A 17659-nucleotide genomic window follows, 5' to 3' on the forward strand; every position below is an offset into this window, starting at 1 on the left:
GCAAAACAAAACGCAACATGGAAATAGTCAAAGTCTTCTTGTTTTGTAAATATATATATATATTTTTTGTTTTCTTTATTTCTTGGACTTCATACAGTCTGTGAGTTGTTTCTGGGGGAGTGCAAGCCTCTGGGGTTAGCATCCCAATATCAGTGACTGCATATTATGTCTGTTCTTTTGTGACTGGGTTATCTCACTCAGAATGATATTCTCTAGATGCAGCCATTTTCTTAAGAATTTGGTTAAGTCATTGTTTCTGGTGGCTGAGTAGTATTCCATTGTATAAATGTACCACAATTTTTGTATCCATTCATCTTCTGAAGGACATCTGGGTTCTTTCCAGCTCTGGCTATTATAAATAGAGCTGCTATGAACATTGTGGTGCATATATCTTTGTTGTATACTAATGTGTCTCTGGGGTATATACCCAGAAGTGGAATAGCCGGGTCTTCAGGTAGTACTATGTCCAATTTTTTGAGGTATCGCCAGACTGATTTCCAGAGTGGTTGTATCAGTTTACAACCCCACCAACAGTGGAGAAGTGTTCCTCTTTCTCTGCAACCTCACCAGCATCTGCTGTCATCTGAGCTTTGTATCTTGGCCACTATGACTGGTGTGAGGTGGAATCTCAGGTTTTTTTTGATTTGCATTTCCCTGATTGCTAAGGATGCCGAGCACTTCCTCAGATGTCTCTCAGCCATTCAATATTCCTCAAATGAGAACGTTTTGTTTAGGTCTGTACCCCATTTTTTAATAGGGTTGTTTGATTCTCTGGTGTCTAGCTTTTTGAGTTCTTTGTATACCTTGGATATTAGGCCTCTATCTGATGTGGAGTTGGTAAAGATCTTTTCCCATTCTCTTGGCTGCCGTTTTGTTTTCTTGACAATGTCCTTAGCCTTACAGAAACTTGGCAATCTCATTAAGTCCCATTTGTCAATCTTTGACCTTAGAGCTTGAGCCATTGGTGTTTTGTTCAGAAAAATTTCTCCTGTGCCTATGTTTTCTAACTTTTCCGTACTTTCTCATCTAATAGTTTCAGTGTATCTGGTTTAATGTGGAGATCCTTGATCCACTTACATTTGAGCTTTGTACACGGAGATAAGAAAGGGTCTATTTTCATTCTTTTGCATGCTGAGTGCCAGTTGAAACAGCACCATTTGTTGAATAGGCTGTCCTTTTTCCATTGAATGTTTACTGCTCCTTTATCAAAAATCAGGTGATCATATACATGAGGGCTCATTTCTGCATCTTCTATTCTATTCCATTGATCCACATGCCTATTTCTGTACCAGTACCATGCAGTTTTCAGCACAATTGCTTAAAAATAGAGCTTGAGGTCAGGGATAGTGATTCCCGCAGATATTTTCTTGTTGTTGAGGATGGATTTCGCTATTCTAGGTCTTTTGTTATTCCATATGAAATTTAACATTGATCTTTTCAACTCAGTGAAGAACTGGGTTGGAATTTTGATGGGGATTGCATTGAATCTGTAGATTGCTTTTGATAGGATGGCCATTTTTAAAATGTTGATGCTTCCAATCCATGAGCATGGGAGGTCTTTCCATTTTCTGAGATCTTCCTCAATTTCCTTCTTTAGAGGTTTGAAGTTCTTGTCATACAGGTCCTTCACTTGTTAAGTTAGAGTCACACGAAGGAATTTCATAGTTTTTGTGACGATTGTGAAGGATATATTTCCCCTAATTTCTTTCTCCACATGTTTGTCCTTTGAGTATAGGAAGGCTACTGATTTGTTTGAGTTAATTTTGTATCCAGCCACTTTGCTGAACTTATTTATCAGCTTTAGGAGTTGTCTGGTGGAATTTTTGTGGTCACTTAAGTACACTATCATGTCATCTGCAAAGAGTGATGTTTTTAAATCTTCCTTTCCGATTTGTATCCCCTTGATCTCCTTTTGCTGTCTAATTGCTCCACCCAGGACTTCCAGTACTATGTTGAATAGTTACGGGGAGAGTGGGCAGCCTTGTCGAGTCCTTGTTTTTAGTGGGATTATTTCAAGTTTCCCACCGTTAAGTTTGATGTTGGCTGTTGGTTTTCTGTATATTGCTTTTATTATGTTTAGGTATGGACCTTGGATTCCTGTTCTTTCTAAGACTTTTAACATGAAGGGGTGTTGAATTTTGTCAAATGCTTTCTCAGCATCTAGTGAGATGACCATGTGATTTTGTTCTTTGAGTTTGTAAATATGCTGGATTACATTGATGGATTTCCTTATATTAAACCATCCCTGCATCCCCGGGATGAAGCCTACTTTGTCATGGTGAATAATCGTTTTGATGTGTTCTTGGATTCGGTTTTCAAGGAGTTTGTTGAGTATTTTTGCATCAATGTTCATAAGTGAGATTGGTCTGAAGTTCTCTTTCTTTGTAGGGTCTTTGTGTGGTTTAGGAATGAGGGTTATTGTAGCCTCAAAAAATGATTTAGGTAGTATTTCATCTGTTTCTATCTTGTGGAATAGTTTGGAGAGTATTGGTCTTATGTCCGCAATAAATGTCTGATAAAATTCTACACTGAACTCGTCTGGACCTGGGCTTTTTGGTTGGGAGGCTTTTGATGACTTCTATTTTTTTAGTTGTTATGGGATTATTTAGATGGTTTACTTGGTCCTGGTTTAACTTTCGAATCTTGTATCTGTCTAGGAATTCATCCATTTCCTCCAGATTTTCCAAATTTTTGGAATATAGGTTTTTGTAGTAGGATCTGATGATTTTTTGAATTTACTCAGTTTCAGTTTTTATGTCTCCACTTTCCTTTCTTTTTTGTTAATTTGTATACTCTCTCTTTGCCCTCCAGTTAGTCTGGCTAGGGGTTTATCAATCTTGTTGATTTTCCCTAATAACCACCTCTTGGTTGTGTTGAGTTTTTTCAATGGTTCTTTTTGTTTCTATTTGATCTATTTCTGCCCTAATTTTGATTATTTCTTGCCGTCTACACTTCTTGGGTGTATCTGCTTCCTTTTGTTTTAGGGCTTTTAACTGTGCTGTCAAGTTGCTGATGTATGCTTTCTTCAGCTTCTTTTCGGAAGCACTTAGGGCTATGAGGTTTCGTCTCAGTACTGCTTCCTTGCATTTCATAGGTTTGGGTATGTCGTCTTTTTGTTTTCATTGAATTCTAGAAAATTCTTAATTTTTTTCTTTATTTTTTCTTTGACCCTGCTGTCGTTTAACAGAGAGTTGTCTAGTTTCCATGTGTATGTGGGCTTTTGATTGTCTTTGTTGTTGTTAAAGACCAGCCGTCGACCATGGTGATCTGAGAGGATGAATGGGAGTATTTCAGTCTTCTTATATCGATTGAGGCTCGTTCTGTGTCCAATTATGTGGTCAATTTTCGAGAAGTGGGGATGGGGTTCTAAGAAGAATGTGTATTCTTTTACTTTATTTGATATGTTCTGTAGATATCTATTAATTCTAGTTGGTTCATAGTCTCTGCTAATTTTACAGTGTCCTTGTTCAGTTCCTGTTTCCATGATCTGTCCACTGGAGAGAGTGGGGTATTAAAGTCTCCCACTATTATTGTGTGGGGTAAAATGTATTTTTTGAGCTTTAGTAGGGTTTCTTTTATGAATGTGGGTGCTTTTTTATTTGGAGCATATATGTTAAGGATTGAGAGTTTCTCCTGACAGATTTTTCCGGTAATGAGTAAAAAGTTTTCTTCCTTATCTTTTTTGATAACTTTTGGTTGGAAATTTACTTTATTTGATATTAGAATAGTCACTCCAGCTTGCTTCTTGGGGCTGTTTGCTTGGAAGTTTTTTTTCCCACCCTTTAACTCTGAGATAGTGTCTGTCTTTGTCTCTGAGATGAGTTTCCTGTATGCAGCAAAATGCTGGATTATGGTTATGTATCCAGTCTGATAGCCTATGTCTCTTTATTGGGGAGTTGAGACCATTTATGTTAATAGATATCAAGGAATAGTTGTTTCTGTTTCCTGCTATTATTGCTTTTGTGGGTTGAGTTGTGTCTGTGTATTTTTATTCTTTTGGTTTTCTTGCTTAGGAGTTTTCTTGTGTTTACTAGGATGTAGTTCCCCTCATTGTATTGGGTCTTCCACCTATAATTTGTTGTAGTGCTAGGTTTGTAGTCAGATATTGTGTACATTTATATTTGTCTTGAAATATCTTCATCTCTCCATCTATGGTGATTGATTATTTTGCTGGCTATAGCAGCATTGGCTGCCACTTGTGCTTTCTTAGTGTCTGATGATGTCTTTCCAGGCTCTTCTAGCTTTCATAGTCTCTGTTGAGAAATCGGGTGTGATTCTGATTGGTCTGCCTTTATATGTTACCTGGCCTTTTTTTTTTACTGCTTTTAGTATTCTTTCTTTGCTTTGGGCGCTTGATGTTTTGACTATTATGTGTCGGGAGGTATTTCTTTTCTGGTCCACCCTATTTGGAGTTCTGAAGGCATCTTTTATGGTCGTGGTCATCTCATTCTTAAGGGTAGGGAAGTTTTCTTCTATGATTTTGTTGAAGATATTTACTGTGCCTCTTAGTTGATACTGTCCTCTCTCTTCTATTCCTATTATCCTTAGGTTTGGTCTTATCATTGTGTCCTGGATCTCCTGGACATTTTGGGTTAGGAGCTTTTCGTTTTTTGCATCTTCTCTGGCTGTTTTGTCTATGTTTACAATGTTGTCTTCGGCCCCCGAGATTTACTCTTCCATCTCTTGTAGTCTCTTGGAAATGCTTGCTTCTGTGACTCCTGATTTCTTTTTTAGGTGTTCTACCTCTAGGGTTATCTCTTTTAATGTTTTCTTTATTGTGTCAGTTTCAGTTTTAAATTCCCTCTTTCATTTCTTCATCTCTTTGGTTCTGTTTTCCTCTAGTTCTTTGAGTTCTTTGAGTGTTTTTCTTGTTTCCTCTTTAAAAGCCTCTGAATCTATTTGGTTTTCCTCTCGTTCTTGTTTAAGTATCTCTATTAGCATCTTGAGGTATGATTTCAGGTCTTTGTCTTCTTTTTCTGGAATGTTTGGCACACCAATGTTTGCTGTTATGGAAGACCTGGGTTCTGGTGTTGCCAAGTTGTCTTGTTTTTCTTGGTATATACTCTTTTGCTTTCCTCTTGCCATCTTCTTGTCAGTGATATGTTCTTGCTTTTCCCTTGTATCTGGTCTGTGTCCCTGGATATCCACTGGTTTCGGTGGCAGATGGGCTGAGCCCTGTTCTGCGCCCTAAATTTGCCCAGTAGAAACAGAGGTTCCAATGCTGTGTTCCTTGTCCCTGGATCAGGCAGGGCAGGAGAGGGCTTTTTGTGCACACTCGGCAGAGATCTCTCTGCTCCATGGCTTCTCAGATCTTCTACTCACCAGTCTTTAAAACTTTAGGAACTGCTGGTCCAGGTGGCAGATGGGCCGAGCCCTGTTCTGCGCCCTAAAATCCTCTTTGGTTTCTTGATATTTATATATTTAATTACTAATATTAAAACAAAATATCTAATTTTTAAAATTAACTTACTACAACCAGGGCTAAATAATCTTCTGTTATGATTTTAATCTTTCAAAAATATGTCAAAATTCCTTTATAGCTTTAAATGTTGCAGCTTTTATGTGTGTTTATCTTCTTAAAAAGAATATATATTATATAGTCATTAAGTATAAGTTTGTATTTATGTATATAAATGTTTACATTTTTTAGTTTCCATGTATATATGGCCTTTTTGTTGTCTTTGTCCTTATTGAAGACCAACCTTAGAACATGGTGATCTTATAGGATGCATGGGAGTATTTCAATCTTCTTATATCTATTGAGCCTTTTTTGTAACAAATAATATAGTCAATTTTGGACAAGATGCTGTGAGGTGCTGAGAAGAAGGTATATTCTTTTGTTATAGGGTGAAATGTTCTGTAGATGTCAATTAATTTCAGCTTATTCATAACCACTGCTAGTTTCTCTGCATCCTTGTTCATTTTCTGTTTCCATGATTTGTGCATTAATGATAGTGGGGTGTTGAGGTCTCCCACTGTTATTGTGTGGGGTGAGTGGGGTGTTGAGGTCTCCCACTGTTATTGTGTGGGGTACAATATAATTTTTGAGCTTTAGTAGGGTTTCTTTTATGAATATGGGTGCTTTTGTATTTGGAGCATATCTGTTAAAGATTGAGAGTTCCCCATGACAGATTTCCCCTGTAATGATTAAAAAGTGTTCTTCCTTATCTTTTTTTGATAGTTTTGGTTGAAAATCTACTTTAAAATTAATAAAACTTGTTTCTCGGGGCCGTTTTCTTGAAAGGTTATTTTCAACCTTTTACTATGAGATAGTGTCTGTCTTTGTCTCTGAGATGAGTTTCCCGTATGCAGCAAAATGCTGGATTCTGTTTATGTATCCAGTCTGATAGCCTATGTCTTTCTACTGGAGAATTGAGTCTATTTATGTTAACAGATATTAAGCAATAGTGGTTGCTGGTTCCTGCTGTTTTTACTTTTAGAGGTAGAATTGTATCTGTGTGTCTTTCTTCTTTTGGTGTTCTTGCTTAGGTATTTTCTTGTTTTTACTAGGATGTAGTTTTCTTCCTTGTATTGGGTTTTCCACCTGTTGCACGCCCACGCTTCCTGCCTATAGGAACAGGCGTGCAACAAACAACAAGATTCTTCTGCGGACAACCTTTATTGTACAGCACTCTGAGCAGGGGACTTCTTGAGCAGGAAACTTCTCTCTGAGCCGGGGACTCCCTACCGGGGTCTACTGTATAGGCAACCTCTCACGTGCAGTCTCCCACGTGCGATCTCTCTGCCCAGTCTCTTTCCACGTGGGATCTCCCGCAATCTCAACTGTCGGGTCTCTCTCCACGTGGTACCTCTCTGCCATCTCTCCACGTGGTGTCTCCCGCAATCTCTCCACTATCTCTCACGTGGGAGAGAAATGCACTGCTTATATATGCCTAAGAGACTTGTGTTGCTACCTGATTGGTACATCCTCCAGTAGCTCATTCACATGCCACGAGATTGGGCTGTGACTTATGTGGTTGCCAAGCAACACGAGGGGAAAGGTTTTTGTGGGCTGAACAATGGGCGGGAAGCTGGTGCCATCTATTGGCGCCAACGGCTTCCTACATCCACCTATAATTCATTGTAGTGCTTCGTGTGGTCAGATATTGTGTAAGTTTATTTTGTCCTGGAATATCTTGGTCTGTCCATCTATGGTGATTGAGAGTGTTGCTGGGTATAGCAGCTTGGGCTGACACTTGTGTTCTTTTAGGTCTGTATGACGTCTGTCCAGGATCTTCTACCTTTCATAGTCTCTGTTGAGAAATTGAGTGTAATTCTGATTGGTCTGCCTTTATATGTTACATGACCTTTTTCCCTTACTGCTTTTAGTATTCTTTCTTTGCTTTGGGCACTTGGCGTTTTCACTATTATGTGTCAGGAGGAATTTCTTTTCTGGTCCACTCTATTTGCCGTTCTGTAGGCTGCTTTTATGCTCATGGTCATCTTATTCTTAAGGGTAGGGAAGTTTTCTTCTACGATTTTGTTAAAGATATTTACTGTGCCTCTTAGTTGATATTCCTCGGCCTATTCTATTCCTATTATCCTTAGGTTTGGTCTTCTTGTTGTGTCCTGGATCTCCTGGACATTTTCGGTTAGGAGCTTTTTGGCTTTTGCATCTTCTCTAACTGTTTTGTCCATGTTTTCAATGTTGTCTTCAGCCCCCGAGATTCTCTCTTCCATCTCTTGTAGTCTCTTGGGGATGCTTCCATCTGTGACTCCTGATTTCTTTTTTAGGTTTTCTACCTTCTGGGTTGTCTCTTTTAGTGTTTTATTTATTGTTTTCATTTCCATTTTAAATTCTTTCTTCAATTCCTTCATGTTTTTGGTTCTGTTTTCCTCTAGTTCTTTGATTTCTTTGAGTGTTTTTCGTGTTTGCTCTTTAAAAGCTTCTATTTCCTCATGCTTTTTTCCCGTTCTTGTTTAAAGATCTCCATCATTACCTTGAGGTATGATTTCGGGTCTGAGTTTTTTTTTTCTGGTGTGTTTGGCATTCTGCTGTTTGCTGTGATGGGAGAGCTGGGTTCTGAAGTTGCCAGGTTGTCTTTGTTTCCATTGGGTAAGTTCTTTCACTTTCCTCTTGCCATTTTGTTCTCTGTGATTTTGCGTGGTTTTGTGGTCAGTGATTGGTTCCTGTCTCTCCCATGTACCTATCTTGTGTCCCTGAATCTCTGATGTTCATGATGGCAAATGACTTGATTGTTTGTTCTACACGCAATGGCCTTCCGGGTGGTCCCCGAAAGGCAGAGTTCCTATGGCAGACTTCCTGTTCCCCTGAACCATTTGGGTGGGGCGTACTTTCTCTGCTCTGGGCCCTGACCTCTCTGTGCCCTGGCTACTCACAGTGCAGTCTCACCAGGACTGCATCCCTGGATCTCAGCTGTTCCCAATGGCAATTGGCCTGAGCATGTAGTCCCCATGCTTTCTAGGTGGAATCAGAGTTTCTATGGCAGAGTTCCTGCTCCCCTGAAACAATGGGGTTTGGGCTTGGGCATGCTTTTCGCCTGCCAGTCTTAGCCCTTTCTGTTCCCCGGCTACTTTCAGAGCAGTCTCACCAGGCCTGCGTCCCTGGATCTTCGCTGTTCCCAGTGGCCCTAGTCCCTGATTTTAATGGGATCACTTCAAGTTTCTCTCCATTTGGTTTGATGTTGGCTACAGGTTTGCTGTATATTGCTTTTTCTATGTTCAGGTATGGGCCTCAAAGTTCTGATTTTTCCAAGTCTTTTGACATGAAGGGGTATTTAATTTTGTCAAATGTTTTCTCAGTGTCAATGAGATGATCATGTTTTTTTTTTTTTGTTTTTTTTTTTTTTTTTTTTTTTTGGAGTTTTTTAAATATAGTTGCTTACTTAAATTGATTTCCATATATTGAACCATCCCTGCATCATCCCTGCATCCCAGTGATGAAGCCTCCTTGATTATGGTGAATGATTGATCATTTGGATATGATCATGGATTTACAAGAATCTTATTGAATATTTTTGCATTAATGTTCATGAAGCATTCTGTTCTTTACTTCTCTTTTTTTGTAGTGTCTTTGTGTGGTTTAGGTAAGAGCATAATTGTGGCTTTGAATAATGTATTACTCATCACAGGAAAAATATATCAAGTAAACTCTCAATGCTGAACATCTATGCTCCAAATACAAGGGCACCACATTCTCAAAAGAACCTTAGTATAGCTCAAAGCATATATTGTCCCACACCCAATAATAGTGGGAGATTTCAACATTCCAGTCTCATAAATGGACAGGTCATGGAAGCAGAGACTAAACAGAGACACAGTGAAACTTCCAGAGGTTATGAACCAAATGGATTTAACAGACATCTACAGAACATTTCATCCTAAAACAAAAGAATATACCTTCTCAGCACCTCATGGTACCTTCTCCAAAATTGACTATATAGTCAGTTACAAGATAGGCCTTAACAGGTACAAGAAGATGGCTATACTCCCATGCATCCAAACAGATCACCATAGAGTAATGTTGTTCTTCAATAACAACAAAATTGACAAAAAGCCCACATGCACATGTAAGCTGAACAGTGCTATACTCAGTGACAACATGGTCAAGGAAGACCTTCAGAAATTATGGATTTTTTAGGATTTAACAAAAAAATGTAAACATAACATACCCAAATTTACAGGATGCAAGCAGGACTAAGTAGAAAACTCATAGCTCTGAGTGCCTCCAAGAAGAAACTGGAGAGAGGATACACTAGCCGTTTGACTGCACAGGTGAAAGTTCTAGAACAAAAAGAAGCAGATATTGTGAAGGGAAGTAGATGGCATGAACAAAATCAAACTCAGAACAGAAATCAACCAAGTAGAAACAAAAAAACTATACAAAGAGTCAACAAAACCAGAAGCTGTTTCGTTTCTTTTTTTTTTTTTTTTTTTGTTTTGTTTTGTTTTTTGAGAAAAGTAGCAAGATTGATAAACTCTTAGCCAGATTAACTAGAGAGCACAGAGGGAATATCCAAATTAACAAAATTAGAAATGAAAGGGGAGATATGACAACAGAAACTGAGGAACTTCAAGAAATTATCAGATGCAATTACAAAAGTCTATCCTCAACAAATTTGGAAAATGTAGGAGAAATGGACAAATTTCTAGACAGATACCAGGTAACAAAGTTAAATCAGAATCAGATAATTCATCTAAACAGTTCTATAGAAGCAGTCATCCACAGCCTCCAAAGCATAAAACAAAAAAGCCCATGACCAGATGGGTTCAGTGCTGGATTCTATCAGACCTTTATAGAAGACCTAATACCAATACTTTCCAAAGTATTCTACAAAATAGAAACTGAAGGAACACTACCCAGCCCTTTCTTCAAAGCCTCATCCTATTAATGGTCAAAACCATTCTCTTTGATTTGAAGATATGTAAATACTTACTTAATTGGAAAGTTATCTTTCTAGGAGCAGATTGAAGTAACTAAGGTAATGTTAACATTAAACCTGAGAAAATTGAATTTTTTCTGTAAATATGATTGAAATTGGTCCTACCAATGTGTCTTTGTATTTGTGTTCCATTACCAACGATTTTTACCATGCCATCTTTGAATCATTTTAATAACAATTTGGACTTTATCATTTGATCTAGTCCATTTATACAGTGATTATTTCATTATTTGATTTTAATTAACTGCTTAACTGTTTAAGATTTTTTTTAAAAGCTGTTAAATATATTTTTATAATGTTTATGTTTTCAAAACATTCTATTTTGAAGTAATTTAAACTCAAATATTAGGGGTTAAACTATGTGTGATTTCCAGGTTTTTCTTTTCCTCTTTCCCTTTGCTAATGCTGGACACATTAATCTCTAAGACTCTGTTTTAAAAAATAAATATCAAAATTAATATTGGCTCGTTATTTGTGATAGTCATTTTTAAGGATATAAGATGATAATTATCAGGAAAACTAGGAAATGGGATTTGAGCAGGACATGTTACCTTCACTTTTGTTCAATTTTTGGAAACAAAGTATTTCAAGAAATTGAGTTCATTAATTAAACAAAGAAAAACAGATATACTCTTGGTATATATGTTGTGACAATGTCTAGCAATAAACATGACAGTTTTAACATTTTAAAAATTTCAATAAGGCATGTTTAATTCAGGATGAAAATCCAATGTAGTGCTTTCTCTTATGGTCGTTATTTGTTGCCTGTTTTTTCTTTTTTTTTATTTTAAACTAATAAATGAAAAATGAAAAAAAATGTGTTTTTCTTGGCTACTAAGATAGGCCTTGGGAGATTTCTGGTGGCACTCTAATGCTAATTACATACATCATTTCTATGCTTTTACCCTGTTGATGGTTTTAAGAGTATTTTCTTCTCTTAATTTCAGGTTGGGTGGGACTATATCAGCATACAAGATAGTACCTGATGAAATAGAAGAAATCAAGGTATAGTATGAAATTTGCATGACTATAAGGTTTAACGTTTGAGTTGCAAGGTGTAGGAAAAATTGTTACTTCTTAAATATTAAATCAAACATTAATATCTTGTTTATTCAAGTTAAAAATTCATTCATATTTCAAAAGCACTATCAAATTCTATATACTGTTTGTAATACCATTCTGGGATAAATTTAAGTGGAATATAAAAGCAGCCAAATCCTCCTCAACTCCCATGAACTAAAGAGCAATCACTGGGCAGAACGGACACTCAGAGATCATCCTCAAACAGGAACAGCAGTGATCGAGGGACACAGGCCTGGTGTGAACGCTTTCCGACTAGGTGGGAATCAGGAAATCCAGGGACACAGGCCAGGTACAAGGGAGAGGGAAGAATCAATCACAGAGAACAAGATGGCAAGAGGAAAGAGAAAGAACGTACCCCAGGGAAACCAAGACTACTTGGCAACACCAGAACCGAGCTCTACCATCACAACAAACAGCGGAATGCCAAACACTCCAGAAAAATAAGACTCAGACCTGAAATCATACCTCAAGATGATGATAGAGATCCTTAAACAAGAACGGGAGGAAAAGCATAAAGAATTAGAAGCTTTTAAAGAGGAAACAAGAAAAACACTCAAAGAAATCAAAGAATTAGAGGAAAGCAGAACCAAAGAGATGAAGAAATGGAAGAAGGAATTTAAAACGGAAATGGACACAATAAAGAAAACACTAAAAGAGACAACCCTAGAGGTAGAAAACCTAAAAATAATTCAGGAGTCACAAATGCAAGCATTTCCAAAAGAGTACAAAAGACGGAAGAGGAAAACATAGACAAAACAGTCAGAGAAGATGCAAAAGCCAAAAGGCTCCTAACCCAAAATGTCCAGGAGATCCAGGACACAATAAGAAGACCAAACATAAGGATAATAGGAATAGAATAGGCCGAGGAATATCAACTAAGAGGCACAGTAAATATCTTCAACAAAATCGTAGAAGAAAATAAGAAGGAGATGACCATGAGCATAAAAGAAGCCTACAGAATTACAAATAGAGTGAACCAGAAAAGAAATTCCTCCCGACACATAATAGTCAAAACGCCAAGTGCCCAAAGCAAAGAAAGAATACTAAAAGCAGTAAGGGAAAAAGGTCATGTAACATATAAAGGCAGACCAATCTGAATCACACCTGACTTCTCAACAGAGACTATGAAAGCTAGAAGATCCTGAACAGACATCATGCAGACCCTAAGACAGCACAGGTGCCAGCCAAAGCTGCTGTACCCAGCAAAACTATCAATCACCATAGATGGAGAGACCAAGATATTCCAGGACAAAATAAGCTTACACAATATCTGACCAGAAACGCAGCACTACAACGTATTATAGGTAGAAAACCCAATACATCAAGGGGAACGATATCCTAATAAAAAGCAAGAAAACCAAAAGAAGAAAGACGAACAGGCACAATTCAATCTCCAAAAGGAAAAATAGCAGGAAACAGCAACCACTATTCCCTGATATCTGTTACCATAAGGGGACTCAATTCCCTAATAAAAAGATATAGGGTATCAGACTGGGTATATAAACCAAAGCGAGCATTTTGCTGCATACAGGAAAATCATCTCGGAAAGAAGGATAGACACTATCTCAGAGTAAGAGGTTGGGAATAAACTTTCCAAGCAAATGGCCCCAAGTAGCAAGCTGGAGTGGCCATTCTAATATCGAACAAAGGAGATTTTCAACCAAAAGTTATCAAAAAAGATATGGAAGGACACTTTATACTCATTACAGGGGAAATTTGTCAGGAAGAACTCTCAATCTTTAACATATATGCTCCAAATACAAAAGCATCCATATTCATAAAAGAAACCCTACTAATGGTCAAAAAATACATTGTGCCCCACACAATAATAGTGGGAGAACTCAATACCCCACTCTCACCAATGGACAAATCATGGAAACAAAAAATGAACCAGGACACCGTAAAACTAGAATAGGTTATTAACCAACTGGAATTAATAGATATCTACAGAACATTTCATCCTAAAACAAAAGTATACACCTTCTCAGCACCTCACGAGACCTTCTCAAAAATTGACCACATAATTGATCACCAAAGGAACCTCAATAAATATAAGAAGATTGAAATACTCCCATGAACCCTTTCAGATCACCATGGTCTAAGGCTGGTCTTTAATAACAACAGAGACAACAAAAAGCCAATATATACATGTAAACTGAACAATGCTCTATTAAACGATAGGAGGGTCAAAGAAGAAGTAAAGAAGGGTATTAAGGATATTCTAGAATTCAATGAAAATGAAAACACAACATAACCAAACCTAAGGGAAGCAATGAAAGCAGTACTGAGAGGAAAACTCATAGTGCTGAGCTCTTCCAAAAATAAACTGGAGAGAGCATACATCAGCAACTTGACAGTACATTGTAAGCTCTAGAACAAAAGCAAACAGATACACCCAAGAGGAGTAGAGGGCAAAAAATAATCAAACTTAGAGCAGAAATAGACCAAATAAAAACAAAAAGAACCATTCAAAAAAACAACAAAACCAAAAGCTGTTTCTTTGAGAAAATTAACAAGATTGATAAACCCTTAGTCATACTAACTAGAGGGCAAAGAGAGAGTATAATATCCAAATTAACAAAATCAGGAAGTATTGAAGAATATGGAATGGCTCTGAAACATCTAAGGAAGTGCTCAACATCCTTAGTCATCAGGGAAATGCAAATCAAAAAAACCCTGAGATTCCACATCACACCAGTCAGATTGGCCAAGATCCAAAACTCAGATGACTGCAGATGGTGGCAAGGTTGTGGAGAAAGAGGGACACTTCTTCACTGTTGGTGGTGTTGTAAACTGATGCAACCACTCAGGAAATCACTCTGGCGATTCCTCAGAAAATTGGACATAATACTAGCTGAAGATCCAGCTATTCCACTTCTGGGCATATACCCCTTAGACACTCCAATATACAACAAAGATACATGCACCACAATGTTCATAGCAGTTCTATTTATAATAGCCAGAAGCTGGAAAGAACCCAGATGTCCTTCAGTAGATGAATGGATACAAAAATTGTAGTACATTTACACAATGGAGTACTACTCAGCCATCAGAAACAATGACTTAACCAAATTGTTTAAAAAATGGTTGCATCTAAAGAATATCATCCTGAGTGAGATAACCCAGTCACAAAAGAAAAGACATAATATGCAGTCACTGATAGTGGGATGCTAACCCCAGAGACTTTGACTGCCCCAGAAACAACTCACAAACTGTGTGGAGTTCAAGGAAATAAAAACATTATGCTCAATCCTTACACAGTAAGAAAACGTTGACTAATTCCGGGTTACATCCTGTTTTACCTGTACTTTTTGCTCATTGTAACTAGTTAGACCTTAATGCAGAGTATCAAACCTTAAAAAAAATGCTTAAAAATTTGTACATTTATCTTTGTTTTTTTAAAAATAAAGTTCTTCAATAAAAAAAGATAAAAAAAAAAGGAAGTGGAGAAATAACAACTGAAACTGAGAAAATTTAAGAAATCATCACATCCTACTACAAAAGCCTATACTCAATAGAGCTGGAAAACCTATAGGAAATGGATGAATTCCTAAACAGATACAAGATACTAAAGTTTAACCAGGATCAGGTAAACCATCTTAAAAATCCCATAACACCTAAAGAAATCAAGCAGTAATCAGAAGCCTTCCAACCAAAAAAGCCCAGGTCCAGAGGGGTTCAGTGCAGAATTTCATCAGCCATTTATTGAGGACCTAATACCAATACTTTCCAAACTGTTCCACATAATAGAATCAGATGGAACACTACCTAACTTATTTTTTGAGGCTAAAATAACTCCCGTTCCTAAACCACACAAAGACCCTACAAGGAAAGAGAACTTCAGAACAATCTCACTTATGAACATTGATGCAAAAATACTCAACAAAATCCTTGCAAACCAAATCCAAGAACACATCAAAACGATCATTCACCATGATCAAGTCGGATTCATCCCAGGGATGCAGGGATGGTTTAATATATGGAAATCCATCAATGTAATCCCCCATATAAACAAACTCAAAGAACACAACCACATGGTCATCTCTCTAGATCCTGAGAAAGCATTTGACAAAATTCAACACCCCTTCATGTTAAAAGTCTTGGAAAGAACAGGAAACCAAGGACTATATCTAAACATAATAAAAGCAATATACTGCAAACCAATAGCCAACATCAGACTTAATGGTGGAAAACTTGAAGCAATCCCACTATAAACAGGTACTCGACAAGGCTACCCTCTTTCCCCCTTACCTATTCAATGTAGTACTAGAAGTACTGGCTGGAGTAATTAGACATCAAAAGGAAATCAAAGGGATACAAATTGGAAAGGAAGAAGTAAAAACATCACTATTTGCAGATGATATGATAGTGTATGTAAGTGACCCCAAAATTTCCACCAGAGAACTTCAACATCTGATAACCAAGTTCAGCAAAGTGGCTGGATATAAAATTAACTCAAACAAACCAGTAGCCGTCTTCTACTTAAATAAAAAAGATGTGGATAAAGTAATTAGGTAAAACATACCCTTCACAATAGTCACAAACAATATGAAATACCTTGGTGTGACTCTAAGCAAGTGAAGGACCTGTATGACAAGAACTACAAATCTCTGAAAAGAGAAATTGAAGAAGATATCAGAAGATGGAAAGATCTCCCATGTTCTTGGATTGGAAGGATTAACATTGTAAAAATGGCCATTCTACAAAAGCAGTCTACGGATTCATTGCAATCTCCATCAAAATATCAACCCAATTCTTCATTGAGTTGGAAAGAGCAATGTATAATTTCATCTGGAATAACAAAATAGCGAAATCCATCCTCAACAACAAGAAAACATATGCGGGAATCACTATCCCCAACCTCAAGCTATATTACAAGGCAATTGTGCTAAAAACTCCATGGTACTGCTACAGAAATAGGCAGGTCGATCAATGGAATAGAATAGAAGATCCAAAAATGGGCCCTCACATAAGGTCACCTGATTTTTGACAAAGGAGCTGTAAACATTCACTGGAAAAAGGGCAGCCTATTCAACAAATGGTGTTGGTCCAACTGGCAATCAGCATGCAGAAGAATGAATATAGACCCTTTCTTATCTTCTTCTACAAAACTCAAGTATAAGTGGATCAAAGATCTCCACATTAAACCAGGTACACTGAAACTATTAGATGAAGAAGTAGGGAAAACCTTAGAACACATAGGCACAGGAGAAAATTTCCTGACCAGAACACCAAAGGCTCGAGCTCTAAGGTCAAACATTGATAAATGGGACTTAATGAGATTGCAAAGCTTCTGTAAGGCTAAAGACACTGTCAAGAAAAAAAAAAAAAAAACGGCAGCCAACAGATTGGGAGAAGATCTTTCCCAACCCCACATCAGATAGAGTCTAGACACCAGAGAATTAAACAACCATATTAAAAAATGGGGTACAGACTTAAACAAAAAGTTCTCAATTGAGCAACATCTAATGGCTGAGAAGCATCTAAGGACGAGCTGGACATCATTAGCCATCAGGGAAATGCAAATCACAACAACCCTGAGATTCCACCTCACACCTGTCAGGTTGGCCAAGATCAAAAACTCAGATGACAACAGATGCTGGCAAGGTTGTGGAGAAAGAGGAACACTTCTCCACTATTGGAGGGGTTGTAAACTCGTACAATCACTCTGGAAATCAGTCTGGCGATTCCTCAGAAAATTGGACATAGTACTACCAGAAGACCCACTTATTCCAGTTCTTGGCATTTACCCCAGAGATGCTCTAATATACAACAAAAACTCATGCACCACAATGTTCATTGCAGCTCTATTTATAGTAACCAGAAGCTGGAAAGAACCCAGATGTTTTTCAGTAGATAAATGGATACAAAAATTCTGGTACATTTACACAATGAAGTACTACTCAGCTATCAGAAACAATTACTTTATGAAATTCTTAAGATAATGGATGCATCTAGACAATATCATCCTGAGTGAGATAATCCAGTCACAAAAGAACAGACACAATATGCAGTCACTTATAATTGGATACTAACCCCAGAAAGATCTGAGCACCCTACAAACACCTCACTGACTATGTGAAGTTCAAGAAAAAAGAAAAGAAAAGAAAAGAAAAAAGCATTATGTTTACTCCTTACACAACAAGAGAACCTTCACTAATTCCCGGTTACAT

At 37.5% G+C, this 17659-nt stretch overlaps 1 protein-coding gene across 8 annotated transcripts in view; it reads left to right on the plus strand.

Moving 5' to 3' along the window:
- The window catches only part of GPHN (gephyrin), a 448543-nt gene that overhangs the window by 100308 nt on the left and 330576 nt on the right, over positions 1 to 17659 (plus strand). For all 8 annotated transcript variants that reach the window (XM_080942493.1, XM_080942494.1, XM_080942495.1 and 5 more), the window contains exon 3: positions 11351 to 11408. In XM_080942493.1, the coding sequence (XP_080798619.1) occupies positions 11351 to 11408 (58 nt within the window). The remainder of the gene's footprint in view (positions 1 to 11350; positions 11409 to 17659) is intronic.

Source organism: Micromys minutus (genome assembly GCF_963924665.1).
Source record: "Micromys minutus genome assembly, chromosome: 1".
Classification (NCBI taxonomy): Eukaryota; Metazoa; Chordata; class Mammalia; order Rodentia; family Muridae; genus Micromys; species Micromys minutus.